At 51.8% G+C, this 13,457-nt stretch overlaps 4 protein-coding genes across 4 annotated transcripts; 1 reads left to right on the forward strand and 3 right to left on the reverse strand.

The window, feature by feature from the left end:
- Positions 1 to 62: 62 nt before the first annotated feature.
- On the forward strand, positions 63 to 6,255 carry EV422DRAFT_543218 (mono-functional DNA-alkylating methyl methanesulfonate N-term-domain-containing protein). Its single transcript, XM_053071321.1, has 21 exons — positions 63 to 326; positions 402 to 707; positions 899 to 963; positions 1,026 to 1,113; positions 1,173 to 1,270; positions 1,336 to 1,427; positions 1,497 to 1,558; positions 1,632 to 1,982; positions 2,044 to 2,261; positions 2,332 to 2,432; positions 2,495 to 2,816; positions 2,890 to 3,469; positions 3,537 to 3,668; positions 3,745 to 3,857; positions 3,922 to 3,980; positions 4,063 to 4,271; positions 4,340 to 4,428; positions 4,508 to 4,570; positions 4,648 to 4,794; positions 4,884 to 5,515; positions 5,585 to 6,255. Exons 1-21 carry the CDS (start codon positions 147 to 149, stop codon positions 5,899 to 5,901), a joined length of 4,224 nt encoding a protein of 1,407 aa, XP_052922027.1. The 5' UTR covers positions 63 to 146; the 3' UTR covers positions 5,902 to 6,255.
- A 682-nt stretch (positions 6,256 to 6,937) lies between these two features.
- Positions 6,938 to 8,135, reverse strand: EV422DRAFT_263036 (uncharacterized protein). Its single transcript, XM_053065809.1, has 2 exons — positions 7,125 to 8,135; positions 6,938 to 7,067 (listed from the first exon to the last, which is right to left on the reverse strand). Exon 1 carries the CDS (start codon positions 7,945 to 7,947, stop codon positions 7,144 to 7,146), a length of 804 nt encoding a protein of 267 aa, XP_052922028.1. The 5' UTR covers positions 7,948 to 8,135; the 3' UTR covers positions 6,938 to 7,067; positions 7,125 to 7,143.
- A 419-nt stretch (positions 8,136 to 8,554) lies between these two features.
- EV422DRAFT_543224 (PITH domain-containing protein) lies at positions 8,555 to 11,180 on the reverse strand. Its single transcript, XM_053071322.1, has 13 exons — positions 10,952 to 11,180; positions 10,806 to 10,828; positions 10,641 to 10,656; positions 10,424 to 10,439; positions 10,317 to 10,344; positions 10,210 to 10,249; positions 10,045 to 10,089; positions 9,906 to 9,977; positions 9,778 to 9,831; positions 9,699 to 9,706; positions 9,444 to 9,631; positions 9,205 to 9,380; positions 8,555 to 9,138 (listed from the first exon to the last, which is right to left on the reverse strand). Exons 1-13 carry the CDS (start codon positions 11,024 to 11,026, stop codon positions 8,995 to 8,997), a joined length of 885 nt encoding a protein of 294 aa, XP_052922029.1. The 5' UTR covers positions 11,027 to 11,180; the 3' UTR covers positions 8,555 to 8,994.
- Positions 11,181 to 11,536: 356 nt separating this feature from the next.
- Positions 11,537 to 13,309, reverse strand: EV422DRAFT_543230 (50S ribosomal protein L30e-like protein). Its single transcript, XM_053071323.1, has 5 exons — positions 13,162 to 13,309; positions 12,542 to 12,662; positions 12,326 to 12,475; positions 12,033 to 12,253; positions 11,537 to 11,964 (listed from the first exon to the last, which is right to left on the reverse strand). Exons 1-5 carry the CDS (start codon positions 13,162 to 13,164, stop codon positions 11,668 to 11,670), a joined length of 792 nt encoding a protein of 263 aa, XP_052922030.1. The 5' UTR covers positions 13,165 to 13,309; the 3' UTR covers positions 11,537 to 11,667.
- Between the last annotated feature and the right edge of the window lie 148 nt (positions 13,310 to 13,457).

Here is a 13,457-nt window from a genome sequence, read left to right on the forward strand (position 1 = left end):
GTCGTTTGACCACCTGTCTGACATTTCCGACTCGGCAGCGTCTCCTCACGCGTCTCAGTAGTCTCAGTTCCATGTCAGAAAGGTCAGAACATTCCCACGCTGGCTAGGCAACCGCATAGTATTGCTACTGTTTAAATAGCTGTGCAATGGCTCTGACGGACCAGCCCGCACTTCTGCGTTCCACATCATCGTCGTTATCAACTTCACCGGTTTATGCCTATATTCACAATGTCTTGAAGTCGCCCGTCGTTTGTGAAGCTATCCCGTGCTACTTCCCAGCGTTAGCGGACCGCTTTTCTGGCGGTGCTCAGGCTCTTTGGATCAAGGTATGGGATTTATCAGACAGTGTGTATAATCGAAGTTGCTGCTAACCTGCCTGCCCTGGTGGCAATTTGCTTCAGGAACATACGCTGGAACTGAGAATATTGACTTCTGGCCTGGGCGACGAACCTCTTTGGACTACCGTTATAGAGCAACCCGTGTTTGGGCAGATTAGAGCGGTGGCTGTTTGCTTCCTGAGAAAAAGTCAGCTTGCTTCATATGGTAGCGCGGCGTCAGCCAGCACAGACGCACGGTGTCCATGTGAGGGCAACGAAAACGAAACAGGAGAGCCTCATGTCGTGTGCACTTCCGATTCCGGATACTTGAGCATTCTCAGGGTAGAATGCGATGATGATGGAAGGGCTCAGTTTGTCGCTGTGCAGCAGGTGCGTCAGTTTGGATTGGTTCGAGTTAGGTAGCTGTGCATTCTGAGAAGTCTGGTAAGAGGAGGATGGGCAATGAGAGATCTATTATCTTTGCGGGACATGGACTCCGACTACACTAGAAGTAGCACCACACACACTCAATATGTTTTCCTCAATATCATTCCTCATGTTTGCCAACCGTGATTCACCAGATTGCACTTGACAAACCTGGTTTAGATTCTACTGAGCTGGGGCACGCCATTGCTGTAGATCCTCTGTATGTGGGCTTTCATTCTGACGTGGGAGGCCGAACATTCGGAACTCACTTCACTCTCACAGTTCGCGAGCACTTGCTGTATCCGCTTTGGAACAAAAAGTCAAGATCTATGACTTGTCCGATGGGACCGGGAGCATAGCAGAGGCGCAGGTACGACGATGTGACAAACGGACATGTCCCTCTGCTGCTACTCATCCTTTCCTGGGCAGTTTGTGATAGTGGAAGAGACGGGCATAATATGGCGCATCGCCTTCGTTCAGCCTGACTCAGCCACCGACCTTGTCCGGCTTGTCATCGTGAAAACATCGTACGTGGGGTTGTTAGCCTGCACTGGAGATGCTTTTCGGCTCAATGTTTGCGTCTGTGATTCAGGAACGGCGCGCTATCGGTCGTTATCACTGAGTATGATGCGACAAAGTCGTTCGCGAGCATGCGACGATGGGCTGAACATGTGGTTGCGCAAGGTAAAGCTTGCGATGCCTCATGAGCGTTCTTATTACATACACAACGACTCACTGTCTGTGACATCACAGATGCTGTGCCGCTGGAAGTGCTCGCTCTTAGAAGTCTTCCGAACTCTTTAATCATCATAACGGTAAACTCCGCACTTTAAATGATTCTTATAGCCCGGACTAGCGTCTGACATGTGGATCATCCCTCGCCCCCAGGACTCCAGCATGCACTTCGTACGAATAGGATCCACTCGCCTCGAGCTAGTTGATCTTCCTCCCCTTCGAATCTCCCAAGACACTCCTGTTCACCAAACCCCAATAGCAGCCACACGCACATGTTCCCACCCGCTCGCAAGTGCAGACACAATCTTCGTCGCCACAGAGGAGGAACATCTCTTCCGATTGGACTTCGCTGCCGGGGAGAAAGAGGTTTCGATTCGCCATGTCGAGCATGTGAAGTTTAGTGTACGAGCCATGGCGGCGTTTCCGATGTTGGATGACGCGAGTGGAGATGGCTCGACGTGGGTGGCTATGTTTGGAGATATGTGCGATGGAGTGACGCTTGCGGTAAGCGGCATGGATACTCGGATGTCCAAACGTCACGTCCTAACGCGCATTGTCCATCCAGCTGGACGCAAACTCAACTCCTATCTCCGAGTCCACCATCCCGAACTGGGCACCTATCGTCGACTTCAAGCTGGTCGATATCCACCGAGAAGGACACGACTCCCTGCTGCTCACCAGCGGTCGGCTGAATCACAGCCCCAGACCGGCGGGCAGTATCAGGGAGATCAGGAACGGGATTGCGGTGAACGTGCATGCGTCTGTTGAAGATGGGGCTGTGGGGTGAGAGACTGCTGTTTGCTGGGAGCATTCGCAAGATGTCAGACAGGAGGACTGATTGGGTTTGATGCAGTGCTTCCGCTCTTTGGGGACTCAAGCGGGGTGTTGATTCCAAAGAAGATACCTTCATTGTGATCTCATTTGTGGACGAAACCAGAGTAATGGCTTTGCAAGGTATGAAAATACCATCGCTGAAGTACGTTCACATGTGCACCATTTCACGTCTTCCATCGCAGACGGCGAGCTCGAGGACATAAGCGCTATAAGCGGTTTCGATACATCCTTCCCCACCCTATGTGCCTCAGCCCTGTCCCTCGGAAAAGACACCCTGCACGCCCAAATACATTCGCACGGGGTCGTTATCTCGAACTTATCCGACTGCATTGATAAGCCGTCTGAACCCGTGCGAAAGTTGGCGTGGGAACCACCACCTGAGGATTCGAATGTGGCGGACGAAGGTCATACGCGTGCGAGACTGCTGTTTGGGGGCGCAGTGAGCGACTTGCTGGTAGTCTGCACGGCGAAGATGGTGTATTGTCTGCAGGTTGTAAGGCAATCGTGAGTAATCGTGGGGTCTTGCTCGAGAAAGCCATAGCGGATCCCAAGCTGACGTGACCCATTCCTTCGTTAGCTTCACCGGGTTCCTCCCCGATATCAACATCCGGCGAGTCGCGCAAGTGGATCTCTCAATAGCGGGAATCACCCCATCCTGTCTCTACACATTCTCCTTACCAACCCTCGCTCCCGACGATGTTCCATCTTCCATCCCTCCCGCCCCAAGACGTTTCTGCGCAATCGGAACATTCTCCCCATCAATACTCCTCCTGTCGCTCAACTCTGACCACGGCAGTGAAGCACTAAGTGTCGCAGCCCACGTCTCGTTAGACAATCTCGGCGCAGAGGGAAGTATTTGTATACCCCAATCCTTCGCAGTCGTCAGAGATTCCGACTCGGCACACGAAAATCCAGGCAGTTTGTTCCTAGCGGGGTTGCGAGACGGGACACTCGTGTCCTTCCGAATAGTCTCGGAAGCCAGCGGAGGAATCTCGCTTACGCAGGCTAAGGCTCGACGGCTTGGATACTTCCCGGTCCAGCTAGTGACGGATACGAGGGACGCGGCGGATTTTGCGCTTGCGTTGGCTGATACGCCGTGGAAGGTGTCGGTGGGGGAGTTGGGGGAGACGAAGTTGGAGAGTTTGTCGTGTCCTAGGGTGAGTTTTGTCAGTGACTAGGGACTGTTGGCAGCAAGCGAATGTTAGCTCACATGTATTTTCACAGATCATACACGCCACTCCGTTCAACTTCCCCAACATCGCACATGGCTACATGACATTGTCCAAGAACAGCATGCAGTTCATCGAACTGGACACGCAGAAGCGGATCAATATGCGGGCCGCGGAAGTCGATCAGGTAATGTTGCCTCGATATGTCTACGGAATGGTAGAATGATCCCTCCGACGACTGACCATGTGGATGGACGTTACAGATTCCGCGACGCATCTTGTACGATGAGGTGACGCGAAAAGCGGTGGTTGCCGTTTCGTCACCGGGCAATAGTCGGAATCCTCGGTCGGAGATCATAGTTATGGATTCATTGAGGTATAGGGCCGATGATATGCGACATGTAATGTTGATAACACTTTAACATATCCTGCATGCTTAGCGGAAAGGTTTACGTCAAGGAGAAGCTCCAACCCAACGAAGTCGTTTACGCTTTGACATGTAAGTGGAAGCTCAGCCCGCTCATAGGAACGCATGGCTGGTATATCCACATCACTTTCACTGACACACCTTTCGCTCTCAGCTTGGAACGTAAAAGAAGGCAAACGCTACATCTGCGTCGGCACATGGGGCTACATTCCACCCTCACCGCCCTCGCCAGACCCAAATGCCACTCCAGAACGCAAAGGCCGAGTTCTAGTATACAATCTCAAAGCGTATGAGAAGAAAGACCGAGATCGCGATACCTCAATGGAGATTGATGATTTAGATGTGAGGAGGAGGCCGACGCCGGTGGGTAATGGCTGGTGAGGTAGAGTTGATTCCTCAAGGGAGACGTAAGCTGAGACGTGTGTGGGTAGGAGAAAAAGTCGGTTATGTATAAGATGAAGCGACTTGGGGAAATGTTCCTCAAGGGACCAGTGCATGCGATTTCTCCATTCGTGAACAGGTATGACTGAGTTTTCGTCTTGCTTTTGAGGTTAACCATATCCTCCTACACAGCCTCACTTTTGTGTTCCAACCTTTAGCTACCTACTGGCCTCCGCAGGCGATGTGTTCTACCAACTCAAGATCGATGCACATACGAGAAAGTATGGCTTACAAACACCTACTGCTCCGGCTGTTTATGGCACGTGTATTGACTTCCGTCCTATGCTTCGTTTCACAGGCTAGTTGTTCGCACAACGGTACAATGTCGATGGCCTATCCAAAGCATTGGTGTATATGGCACCCGCGTGGTCATGGGAGGGCAGCGCGAGTCAGTTTCGTATTGGGACTATGACCTTGCTACGAAGAAGTTTACGTTTCTGAAAAGGTGGGTCTTGCGTGTCATCAAAAGAACGTCATACAATAAAGTGTTCTGGAGGTCCATCTGAACAAGCGTGGTTATTTTTTGGATTATAGTGATCGGTATTCCCGTCCCATCGCCGACTGTCTCCCCTTCTCCGACTCTCTCACAATGGCAACCGACAAGTGCGGCACGCTTGTCTGCTTCTCCTCTGGCTCAAATTCAGCAGCGACGGAGCGCACCCTGGATACCGTCTTCAGCTTCTACCTCGGTGAAACGATCCCGAAGCTCCATATGGGTTCCCTGAGCAAGGATCTGACGTCTCATCAGTCAAGGGCTGTCGCTTCGGCAGTAGGCTCCTCGTCTCTATACCCTTCTGCGAAGCCGCCTATCGAAGGTGTACCGCCTGCCGAATCGGTTCGCTGGCCAGGCACGGCCGATGACGACGTTATCTCAATACTGTGGCATTCCGCATCCGAAGGTCCATCGTCTTCAGTCGGGACAAGCACAGTGTCTCTACCAGACGCGAGCAAAGCAGATTTCTCGAAACCTGTTCGCTATTACCAATCGGCGTCACGCTCAGTATCGCAATATGAGGCAAAGTTGCACAGCTCGGCCGAAGTTCTGTATGGATGCTCGGTACTAGGAAGCGTATTTGCGATCGCTCGAATCGAGAAGGATGCGTATCGCAAATTGAAGACTTTGGAGGAAGTTCTGGCGCAGATTGAAGCGACTAAACCGTTGCTCGGTAAGTCTTTGTTGGGCCCGTTGGCCGTAGTCGCCCACAAACCGCTGTGTTCACTCGAGACATTACCAGGCAACGACCATTCGCGGTACCGCGCTCAAGGCCCCGATCAACCCACCTTTTCCGTCAAAGCAACGCCGAGCGGCCCAGCTCCCCTCGTCCCCATCACATCAACAAAACCGCACTCGACAACCAACGTAATCGACGGAATCCTCATCTCCCAGTTTCTATTACTCTCCCGTCAATCTCAATCCGCCATCATGGACCTCTGGAACGAGCGGTGGGCAGAACTGAACCCGATTATGATGCTGCAAGGTGAAGCGACTGCTCAGTTTGGTGTTGACGACATGCTGAGGTTGATTCGCGGCGTGCAGCGTGTTTGCTGCTGATGCGGTCCATACTCCGGGTGTATATGCGTGGTGTATCGTCTCGATTGCTTCGGATAGCTTCGTCTAGCAGGAGCAAGATGTAATTAGCGAGTTTTTGGCAATGAAATGATGTAGATACCGCATGGAAAGATAACGGACATGGGTCCTCAAGCGTGCCACCGTTTCGTTCAGTGAGATGGAAAGATGGAACGCACAGAAAATGTGACAGATCGCGCTGTCGTATTCTGTCAAGGCCGGGATTTAACGCGATTAAGGGAATCCGAGCATTTCACGCATCCTCGAAGTTAGAATGGCTACGTTTTGAATCGAGGCTTTTTGCCTCTCAATGGAGGGCAGCGAACCCTCTGGTTCAATTCTATACACTTTTTGCCGAGGCCACGCAGTGATGGTTGCCAAAGCACCCTCGAGCGGAAATCTGATGTCGATCGGATCCACGAGCTCGAAGGAAACGACGTAAGCCGCTCGATCCGGATGAGCTTGGTGTGCTTGAAGGAAAGGTGTCATCTGATCAAGCTTTCGGAGCTGGACATTGCTGTAGAGGTTAACGAGCCATGCCACTGACGACACACTCTCACAAGCTTTCCCCGAGTTTCGGGTGATGCATGCTTCGCAATTTCGCAGATGATTTCGAAAGGGAGATCGGGATGCTCGTGGCTCGGCTTTCGACGGCTGATGCCATGTTGCCCTTTGAAGATAGGCTCGTTGTTATAAAAAAGCGGCGATACGTCGTGGGAGTGTTCAAAGTTTGGCTGTTTCGCTGCATCCTTTTGTATGTGTTTCGCCTCTTCACACCTCTCCACAAATCGGGTTTGAGGGGAGAACAAACCTGTCAGACGTGCGACGCGCTGTCGATATTCTGGCTTCCGAGTCGGCGCAGGGAATTGTGAAACGGTTGACTTTTAGAAGGAACTGCATTACGGTGCCCTACACTCGCCCCGAGGAGCGCTGGGTCATGTATCTGTGGTACATCAATGGTTTTCCCATTGGGACAGAGCATGGATTCCTTTGAATCGGCAAGAAGGCGTCACACCAGCACCTATCCTACACCAGCACATTGCCTGACAGAGGGTATTTGCCGTCCGAATGCGAAATATTACATCCCATATGTCGAACATTTGTTCTCGTTAGCAAGTTCCCAGGGAATTTGTTTAGCAACAAAGCTCGTGCTGGGGAAATGCAAATCAGTAGGAAGCCGCAGGATCGGGCGGAGACGAGATGCGTACCTCAACATGCCATCAGTGTTCACTCCGGACGTTTGTGTTTGATCTCACTGACCTTCACCGTGTCCGGAAAGTGGACCTTTTGAAAGAGGATCAAGGCGCGGGAAAGGCGAGCTTCGACCAGACTTGGAAACAGTCGCCGGAGATAGTTCGTCTCCCAGTTCATACTATGTATCCCAGACCAAAGTGGTCCGTCGCCTATTGTGAGGGTGACCAGTTTGGGGAAGGAAGGCGGAAACGCACTCCTACACATATTTCCGCGTTGAAACTCTGCGGACAAAAGTTGTGGAGCGGCGCAGTTTATGAGTTTTTTGATCAATGGTCGTAGGGGAGTATTGTAGATCCACTGGTTGGGGTCTATAGTTTCGTACAGTGGGATGTTGTTCAGATCGATGTACAGATGTCCATGCAAGAGGGAGATGGTGACATGACGTAACACACATTCGGGCGGTGAGTCCGCAGCGAAGTAGATGATGTGAAATTCTCTCACTGAGGTGCACCATGGGAGAACGGCTGAAAGCAAGACATTCGAATATTTCTCGTCCCCGGGGACTTCAAAATCGACAATTGGTATTTCCAGTTTGGAGATCCAGGCGCGGCGATTGCGATGTTCAGAAAGCGTGTCATAGAACACTCGCAACTTTGGTTCCTTACTGATGGTTACAGATGTGTACAGGTTCCTGATAAGGGAGTCATGCCATTGGCGGCACACCCTGACGAGCTTGTTCAGGTTCCCGGGACTTGAGTGCTTTGCGATCTCGCCGATGACTTCGAAAGGGAGGTTGGGGACCATGATGCTCTCCGGGCTTTCGATTGCGGATGCCATGTCGTCGTTTTGACAAGGGGCTGGTGAAGATCAGAGCACCTACGTTACGAGGTACAGCGATGTGTACAAGTAAACAGGCGCTTTGAGGCCTGGGCGTGGGCACCAGCGTGGGCACGGTCCACCATAAAGTTAACCTTGGCAAAGCTGGTTCTTTGAGCGAGAGAGAGCCGAGGGCTCACTGCGCGGAGCAAAGCGTTGAAACGATATCGACCGTAAAGCAACAGCGCGGTCTCCCAGACAGAATTGAAGTTTCGGTCAGTTGTAGTGTTCGTTCTTCGCTTTTACAAGATCGTGTCAAGCCCGAAGATGTAGACGTTGAAGATTATGGTAATAGCACACGTTAAAGTTAGTGTGATGTCTGGTGAGCAGCCATGCGCTTATAATAGGCCGGGAAAGACCAGCGAGCTTTGCTTGCGCACACCGAGCGAACCGAACGCTTCTCCATCATCCTGCAAAGGTGGTTCTGAGAAAGAAAGAGGTGCGACTAGTCTAGATATGAACCGTTGACAAGGCAGGGCCGAGCGCCCAAGTCCAAAGACGGAGGGCTGTGTATGCGAGTGTAAATCACAGTATTCATGACCAGATCTGGTTTTACGGTTTCGTGAATCACCAGTGTTCCTCGCACTTCAAATCTCCAGACCCAACGCAGATGAAACCCAAAATGCCAACAACGGCCTGCCGGGGAACTGAGCACCTAAATCACTTATATGCTATAAACTGACGACTCGGCCGGCGACCGATGCTAATCCACATACACCCTGACGCATCATGCCGCGACTATGCGGCCCAGCTTGGGAAACTCTTGCTCGCCCCAATCAACTTTCGTTTCTGGAATTTGCTCTGCCACGTAAGCCCGGATCATGCGACCAACGCATTGGGACCTAAGACAAGAGGGCCAGATGGTGGCATGCAACTCATGATCCCATCAAGAACCGATCAAGCAGAGATACATTCCAAGCTCTAGAACCTATATTTGAGCAATACTTTACAGTGCACGGCGGCAGGGGTTCTCCTGACAAATCCGCCATATTACATTCCACAACACCCTTACTGTGAAGGCCCCGCGCCCGGCCCACCAGGCGCATCCTTCTTCAGGTCGTTCATGTTGGTCGTCTCGACGGGGGTTCCGTACAGCGAGAACTGCTTAATGGCCGTGACTTCCTCGTCTCCGATGTTGTCTTTGATGAAGATCTGCGCGAAAATATGAGACTCCACTTCTACTTGTGAAGGGCGTGCTAGTGGAAAGTAAAGACTCACGTTGATGTTATGAACATTCTGGTACTTGACAAACCGCAACTGGACAACAGCGGCCCCAGACGCGTAGTCAGACTCCTTCAGCTCAATCTCCTCGGTGGCTTCGACGGTATCGGCGTCGTCGAAGCTGAGGATGTGGGATTTGTTGACGAAGGTTTTGATTGTCTTGGGTGCTTGTTCTGACGACCAAAGGGATGTTGAGTGTGGTGTTCGACGACCTCGCCATTCTCTCGCACACCCACCTTTGCTCTTAGGCACGATCTTCAGCGAATGCACCTTTACCGTTTGGTTGAACGGGATGTTGAAGATGAGTTGCTCGTCGACGTCGGATTCCAGGTAGGTCTGTTCGTTCTTGTCAAAGGCGTTCTTCACGTGGTGCTCGTCGCTTTGGTTCAGGCACTCCAGTTGACCTTGCGTTATGAATTCAAGGCTAAGGTATAGCTGACATGGTGAGTTACGCGATGCGAAGTAGAGCAAGATTCAGAATACAGCCTTACAGGTCGCTCTGTAAATGAGAAAGGCACTCTGTCAATCATTCGGGTACGTGTTATGCATTGATCTAGAAGCGACACTTACGTGGCCGCCGTGAGCTGTGTTCCCACTCGATTCATCCGCCGGGCCCTGATATTGCTGTGCGAACAGACGGAATAGTTGTCAGTACGCAACCCCTTCCCATTTTTGGAGTAACCGTTGGTTTGCAATACCTTAACCAGCTGTTCCAGCCCTTGCTTGTTGGCTCCCTTCAATTCTGCAATCTTGGAACCAGCCTTGAAGAACTAAGGGTGCACGGTCAGATGTGTTCCATAGCTATGCGGGCAGACCCGAATGACACCAAAAACATACTTGGAAAGTAGGCATCGCCTGCACGCCTGCCGCAGCTGTCACTTCCTAACGAGCGTTCATGCCCCGAATCAGTCATCGCTCTCTCATCCGAAGTGTATGAAAACCCTTATCCCTCTGCAAACACTCCTCCAACCCTTCCGCGACCAAGCAGCCCCTGATGCTCACTTGTAATTGATCCACGTCCACCTGGGCAAACGTCACATGCCTACAAAGACAAAATGTCAAGCAACTGTTCCTCAGGAAACGCTCCCTCCTTACAAAAATCTACCCACCTATACTTCGTGCTGAGTTCCGCAAACACTATTTTGTGACAGACGTCAGTTTATATACTGTGCCAGAAGAAGATCCCATATGACCCACGGGCCTCAAGCTGACATACCAGGCTTCATCATCTGTCATTGACATCAGACGCAAAAGTTGATCAGATCACAGAAGTTTATTCTCCTTCCACAGATTGACCCCAAATAAGAGATGATCGACGAATACTGAGGGAAAGGTGAAGCAGTGTTATTAGTCTTCACCTTACAGACGGACACCTCGCCGGAAACGCGTCACTCTGCCAATCGAGAAAGTTCCGCCGCAAGGAACGTACCCTGACATGGCCCACACCAGCTATTGTTAAAAATGCGTTCAGTTCAGCAGATCGAATCATTCGAGAGGTGTATAGGGAACGATCGAATATCTCGGTGAGCGAGACTGTTTCTCACGCGTGATCTACACCGGATTCCGCTAGCTCTCCAACGCTTCCAACACCACTGTACCTTGCTGTGAAATCGACCACAATCTGTAGGAGAAGACAACAAATCAGACAGAGCATCCCCAACCCTCCATGCTGCCCAACAGCCTGTTTCCATCGTCGACGCCGCGCCCTCCCTGAGAACATGATATAGGGACAGGAGGGACTCACCAACTTTTTCGCGTCCGCCTGGGACAGCAAGGCCTGATACTGAGCCTGTGTTGAGATAGTCTTCACGAGCGACATCTGTGAAGGTTTCTGCTTCAAATGGGGGTTATGTTCTTGTGGGAAAGTGGACGATGATGGACGTCTTGGGAGTCCAGACTTCCTTGCGATGGAAATGACGTTTGGGTGCAAACGTGCCGTATGGATACGTATCTGTTCGAACAGAATCGCTGCTGCGCCACTTGTGAGCTTAACCGTAGTCGAGATTCGAGAATTAGGGGATGCCACATCTGCCACATGGGGGTCACATCGATCTGAACCACAGTACGGGAGACGGGCGCTACATATGTAAATAGCATCTGCACTGGATTGGGACCTTATATTTTCCGTCCCGACGGACACGGAGACGAAGCACATGGGGTCACCACGGATGGAACCGAGGGCCTCACCTTCAAGGTCTCTCTCAGGCAAGCTGAAGACTCGCGACGAGGCCGAGTGAAGTTGGTGCTTAGCATCCAGCAAGGCAAGAATCTTTGTCCTCTCCGTGGTAAAGAATGGGGAATCGCCATTGACTTCAGATAGATCAATTGGTATCAAAATTGTGAATAAATTAGAGTGGCTGTCCATCATTACGTGCATTGTATTCACATCGTTTCGGGTATGTACAAGTACAAAGAACGAAATGGCAGAATCGGGTCGTCAAAGAATCAAGGGGTTTGGATTTAAACCTTGATCTCACGAGCGGCACGGGCCTCCTTCTTGGCGGTGGCGTTGTTGGACTTTTGGCCCATGATGCCTCCACCCCAGGTCTTGCGGTGGTCCTCGTACTTGTCGTTGTAGGCACCCTTGATAGCGCTGACGACGGAGGCGAGCTCGTGCTTGTCCTCGGGCTTCACGTCAGTCAAGGCGAGGGCGGTGGCGGTCTTCTTGTGGACGACGGTACCGAGACGGGACTTGGACTTGACGATGCAGTATGGGACACCCATCTTGCGGCAGAGAGCCGGGAGCCAGATGACGATCTGAAATGGGAGCAAATTTTGAGTACTGTGGACTGGTAAGCCCTTTGCAAGAACGATCAAATACACACCTCAATGGGGTCAACATCGTGGGCAATCACGACCAACTGAGCCTTCTTGGCCTCAACAAGTGCAGTGATGTGGTTGATACCGTACTTGACGACAACGGGCTTCTTTCCCTGGTCAACCTTGTTACCGGCAGCAACGGACTCGGCAGCGGCAGTAAGACGGGTCTTCTTCTCCTGCTTAGACTCGGGGCGGTACTTGTTCAAGACCTTGAACAGCTGGGTGGCTGGAAAAAGAGGTAGACGATGTGAGCAGCTAATACGCAAGATCAATTTCAACAAGGCGAGAGTGTACTCACCAGTGTTCTTGTCGAGGGTCTTGGTGAACTGGTTGATTGCGGGGGGGACCTTCAGACGCTGCTTGAGGATAGTCTTCTGGCGCTGAAGACGGACGTACTGGGGCCACTTGACGAAGCGGGACAAGTCACGCTTAGGCTGGATGTCCGCACCTATGAGAATAAAGACCGTCAGCATCCACACTTTCATGAAGTCCAAAGTGACCACATTCCACATACCGATGGAGAAGTTGCGGGGCTTCTTTTCGATCAAGGGGTTCTTGGCCTTCTTAGCGACAGCCTGACCCTTGGCGGGGTAGGGAGCCGGTGCGGGCTTCTTCGACTTGCTGACGGCCTTAGGCTAATCAGAGGTATTGACGGTTAGTGGGGCCATAATGGGGTCATCAGAGTAGAGCTCCGCCAGTTCCCCGAGGGGAAAAGACGAGAGATTCTCCTATAGTCATTGGTCTGCCTCTCCTCAGTTCTTCAGGCCGGGAGCCTTACAAAACCGAGAGAGAAGCATTCCTATAGTGGGCCCTCAACAGAAGCAGTCTCTCATCCGAAACCCCAGCCATTCGAAATCCTCCACGTGAAATTCCCCAAGGCCCCGCTGAACCCGAGTTTGGCTTCCAACGTCAGAACACAATCCTGTGCATCTATCGCTGACCGTCCACCTAATCAGACGGGACCCGGGAATGTCCCACATTTCGAATTTCGTCGGCCGGGAATTTGGAACATGGGCGGCGACATGTCCCAACGATCGCTTGTCGGAACGAGCTTTCGCCGTGCATGCCGCCGAGACTGCCTCTTGGTCGTCGTAGCAAACTGATGGATGGATGGATGGATGGATGGATACTCACCATGTTGTCGGTTGCTGCTCCAAAGAGGATTATTGGAGATGGGCGATGTGTAGCGAGCGAGAACGACCGATTTCCCACGGCGGCTTTGACTTGAGCGAAACAAGGCGCGACTTCAGGAAATGAAATGCCAAGCCACCCGATAGCAACAAATTTCTGGGTATAAAAGGATCAGCAAGGACATGAAAAGCGAAACCCTGGTCGCCTTCACCCTGAGAATGCCGACAGAAATTCAAGTGATTCAGAGTCGGGTTCCAGGACGTAGAAGGCGTGGGCAGGGGCAGGGGTCTCAATCAGTA

Source organism: Fimicolochytrium jonesii (assembly GCF_025526975.1).
Source record: "Fimicolochytrium jonesii strain JEL569 chromosome Unknown EV422scaffold_31, whole genome shotgun sequence".
Taxonomy (NCBI): domain Eukaryota; kingdom Fungi; phylum Chytridiomycota; class Chytridiomycetes; order Spizellomycetales; family Powellomycetaceae; genus Fimicolochytrium; species Fimicolochytrium jonesii.

What these genes read in the sequence shown, in the direction of transcription:
- EV422DRAFT_543230 (XM_053071323.1), bottom strand. An exon ending in GCCCCGCAACTTCTCCATCG is followed by an intron (nt 12,476 to 12,541) that starts GTATGTGGAATG and finishes TTATTCTCATAG; the next exon opens with GTGCGGACATCCAGCCTAAG. An exon ending in ACGATGTTGACCCCATTGAG is followed by an intron (nt 11,965 to 12,032) that starts GTGTGTATTTGA and finishes CTCCCATTTCAG; the next exon opens with ATCGTCATCTGGCTCCCGGC.
- EV422DRAFT_543224 (XM_053071322.1), bottom strand. Translation starts at nt 11,026, where the DNA reads ATGTCGCTCGTGAAGACTATCTCAACACAGGCTCAGTATCAGGCCTTG. An exon ending in AGGCGGACGCGAAAAAGTTG is followed by an intron (nt 10,829 to 10,951) that starts GTGAGTCCCTCC and finishes CTTCTCCTACAG; the next exon opens with ATTGTGGTCGATTTCACAGC. An exon ending in GAACTCAGCACGAAGTATAG is followed by an intron (nt 10,250 to 10,316) that starts GTGGGTAGATTT and finishes TTGTCTTTGTAG; the next exon opens with GCATGTGACGTTTGCCCAGG.
- EV422DRAFT_263036 (XM_053065809.1), bottom strand. Translation starts at nt 7,947, where the DNA reads ATGGCATCCGCAATCGAAAGCCCGGAGAGCATCATGGTCCCCAACCTC.
- EV422DRAFT_543218 (XM_053071321.1), top strand. Translation starts at nt 147, where the DNA reads ATGGCTCTGACGGACCAGCCCGCACTTCTGCGTTCCACATCATCGTCG. An exon ending in CAGAGTAATGGCTTTGCAAG is followed by an intron (nt 2,433 to 2,494) that starts GTATGAAAATAC and finishes CTTCCATCGCAG; the next exon opens with ACGGCGAGCTCGAGGACATA. An exon ending in AGAGTTTGTCGTGTCCTAGG is followed by an intron (nt 3,470 to 3,536) that starts GTGAGTTTTGTC and finishes GTATTTTCACAG; the next exon opens with ATCATACACGCCACTCCGTT.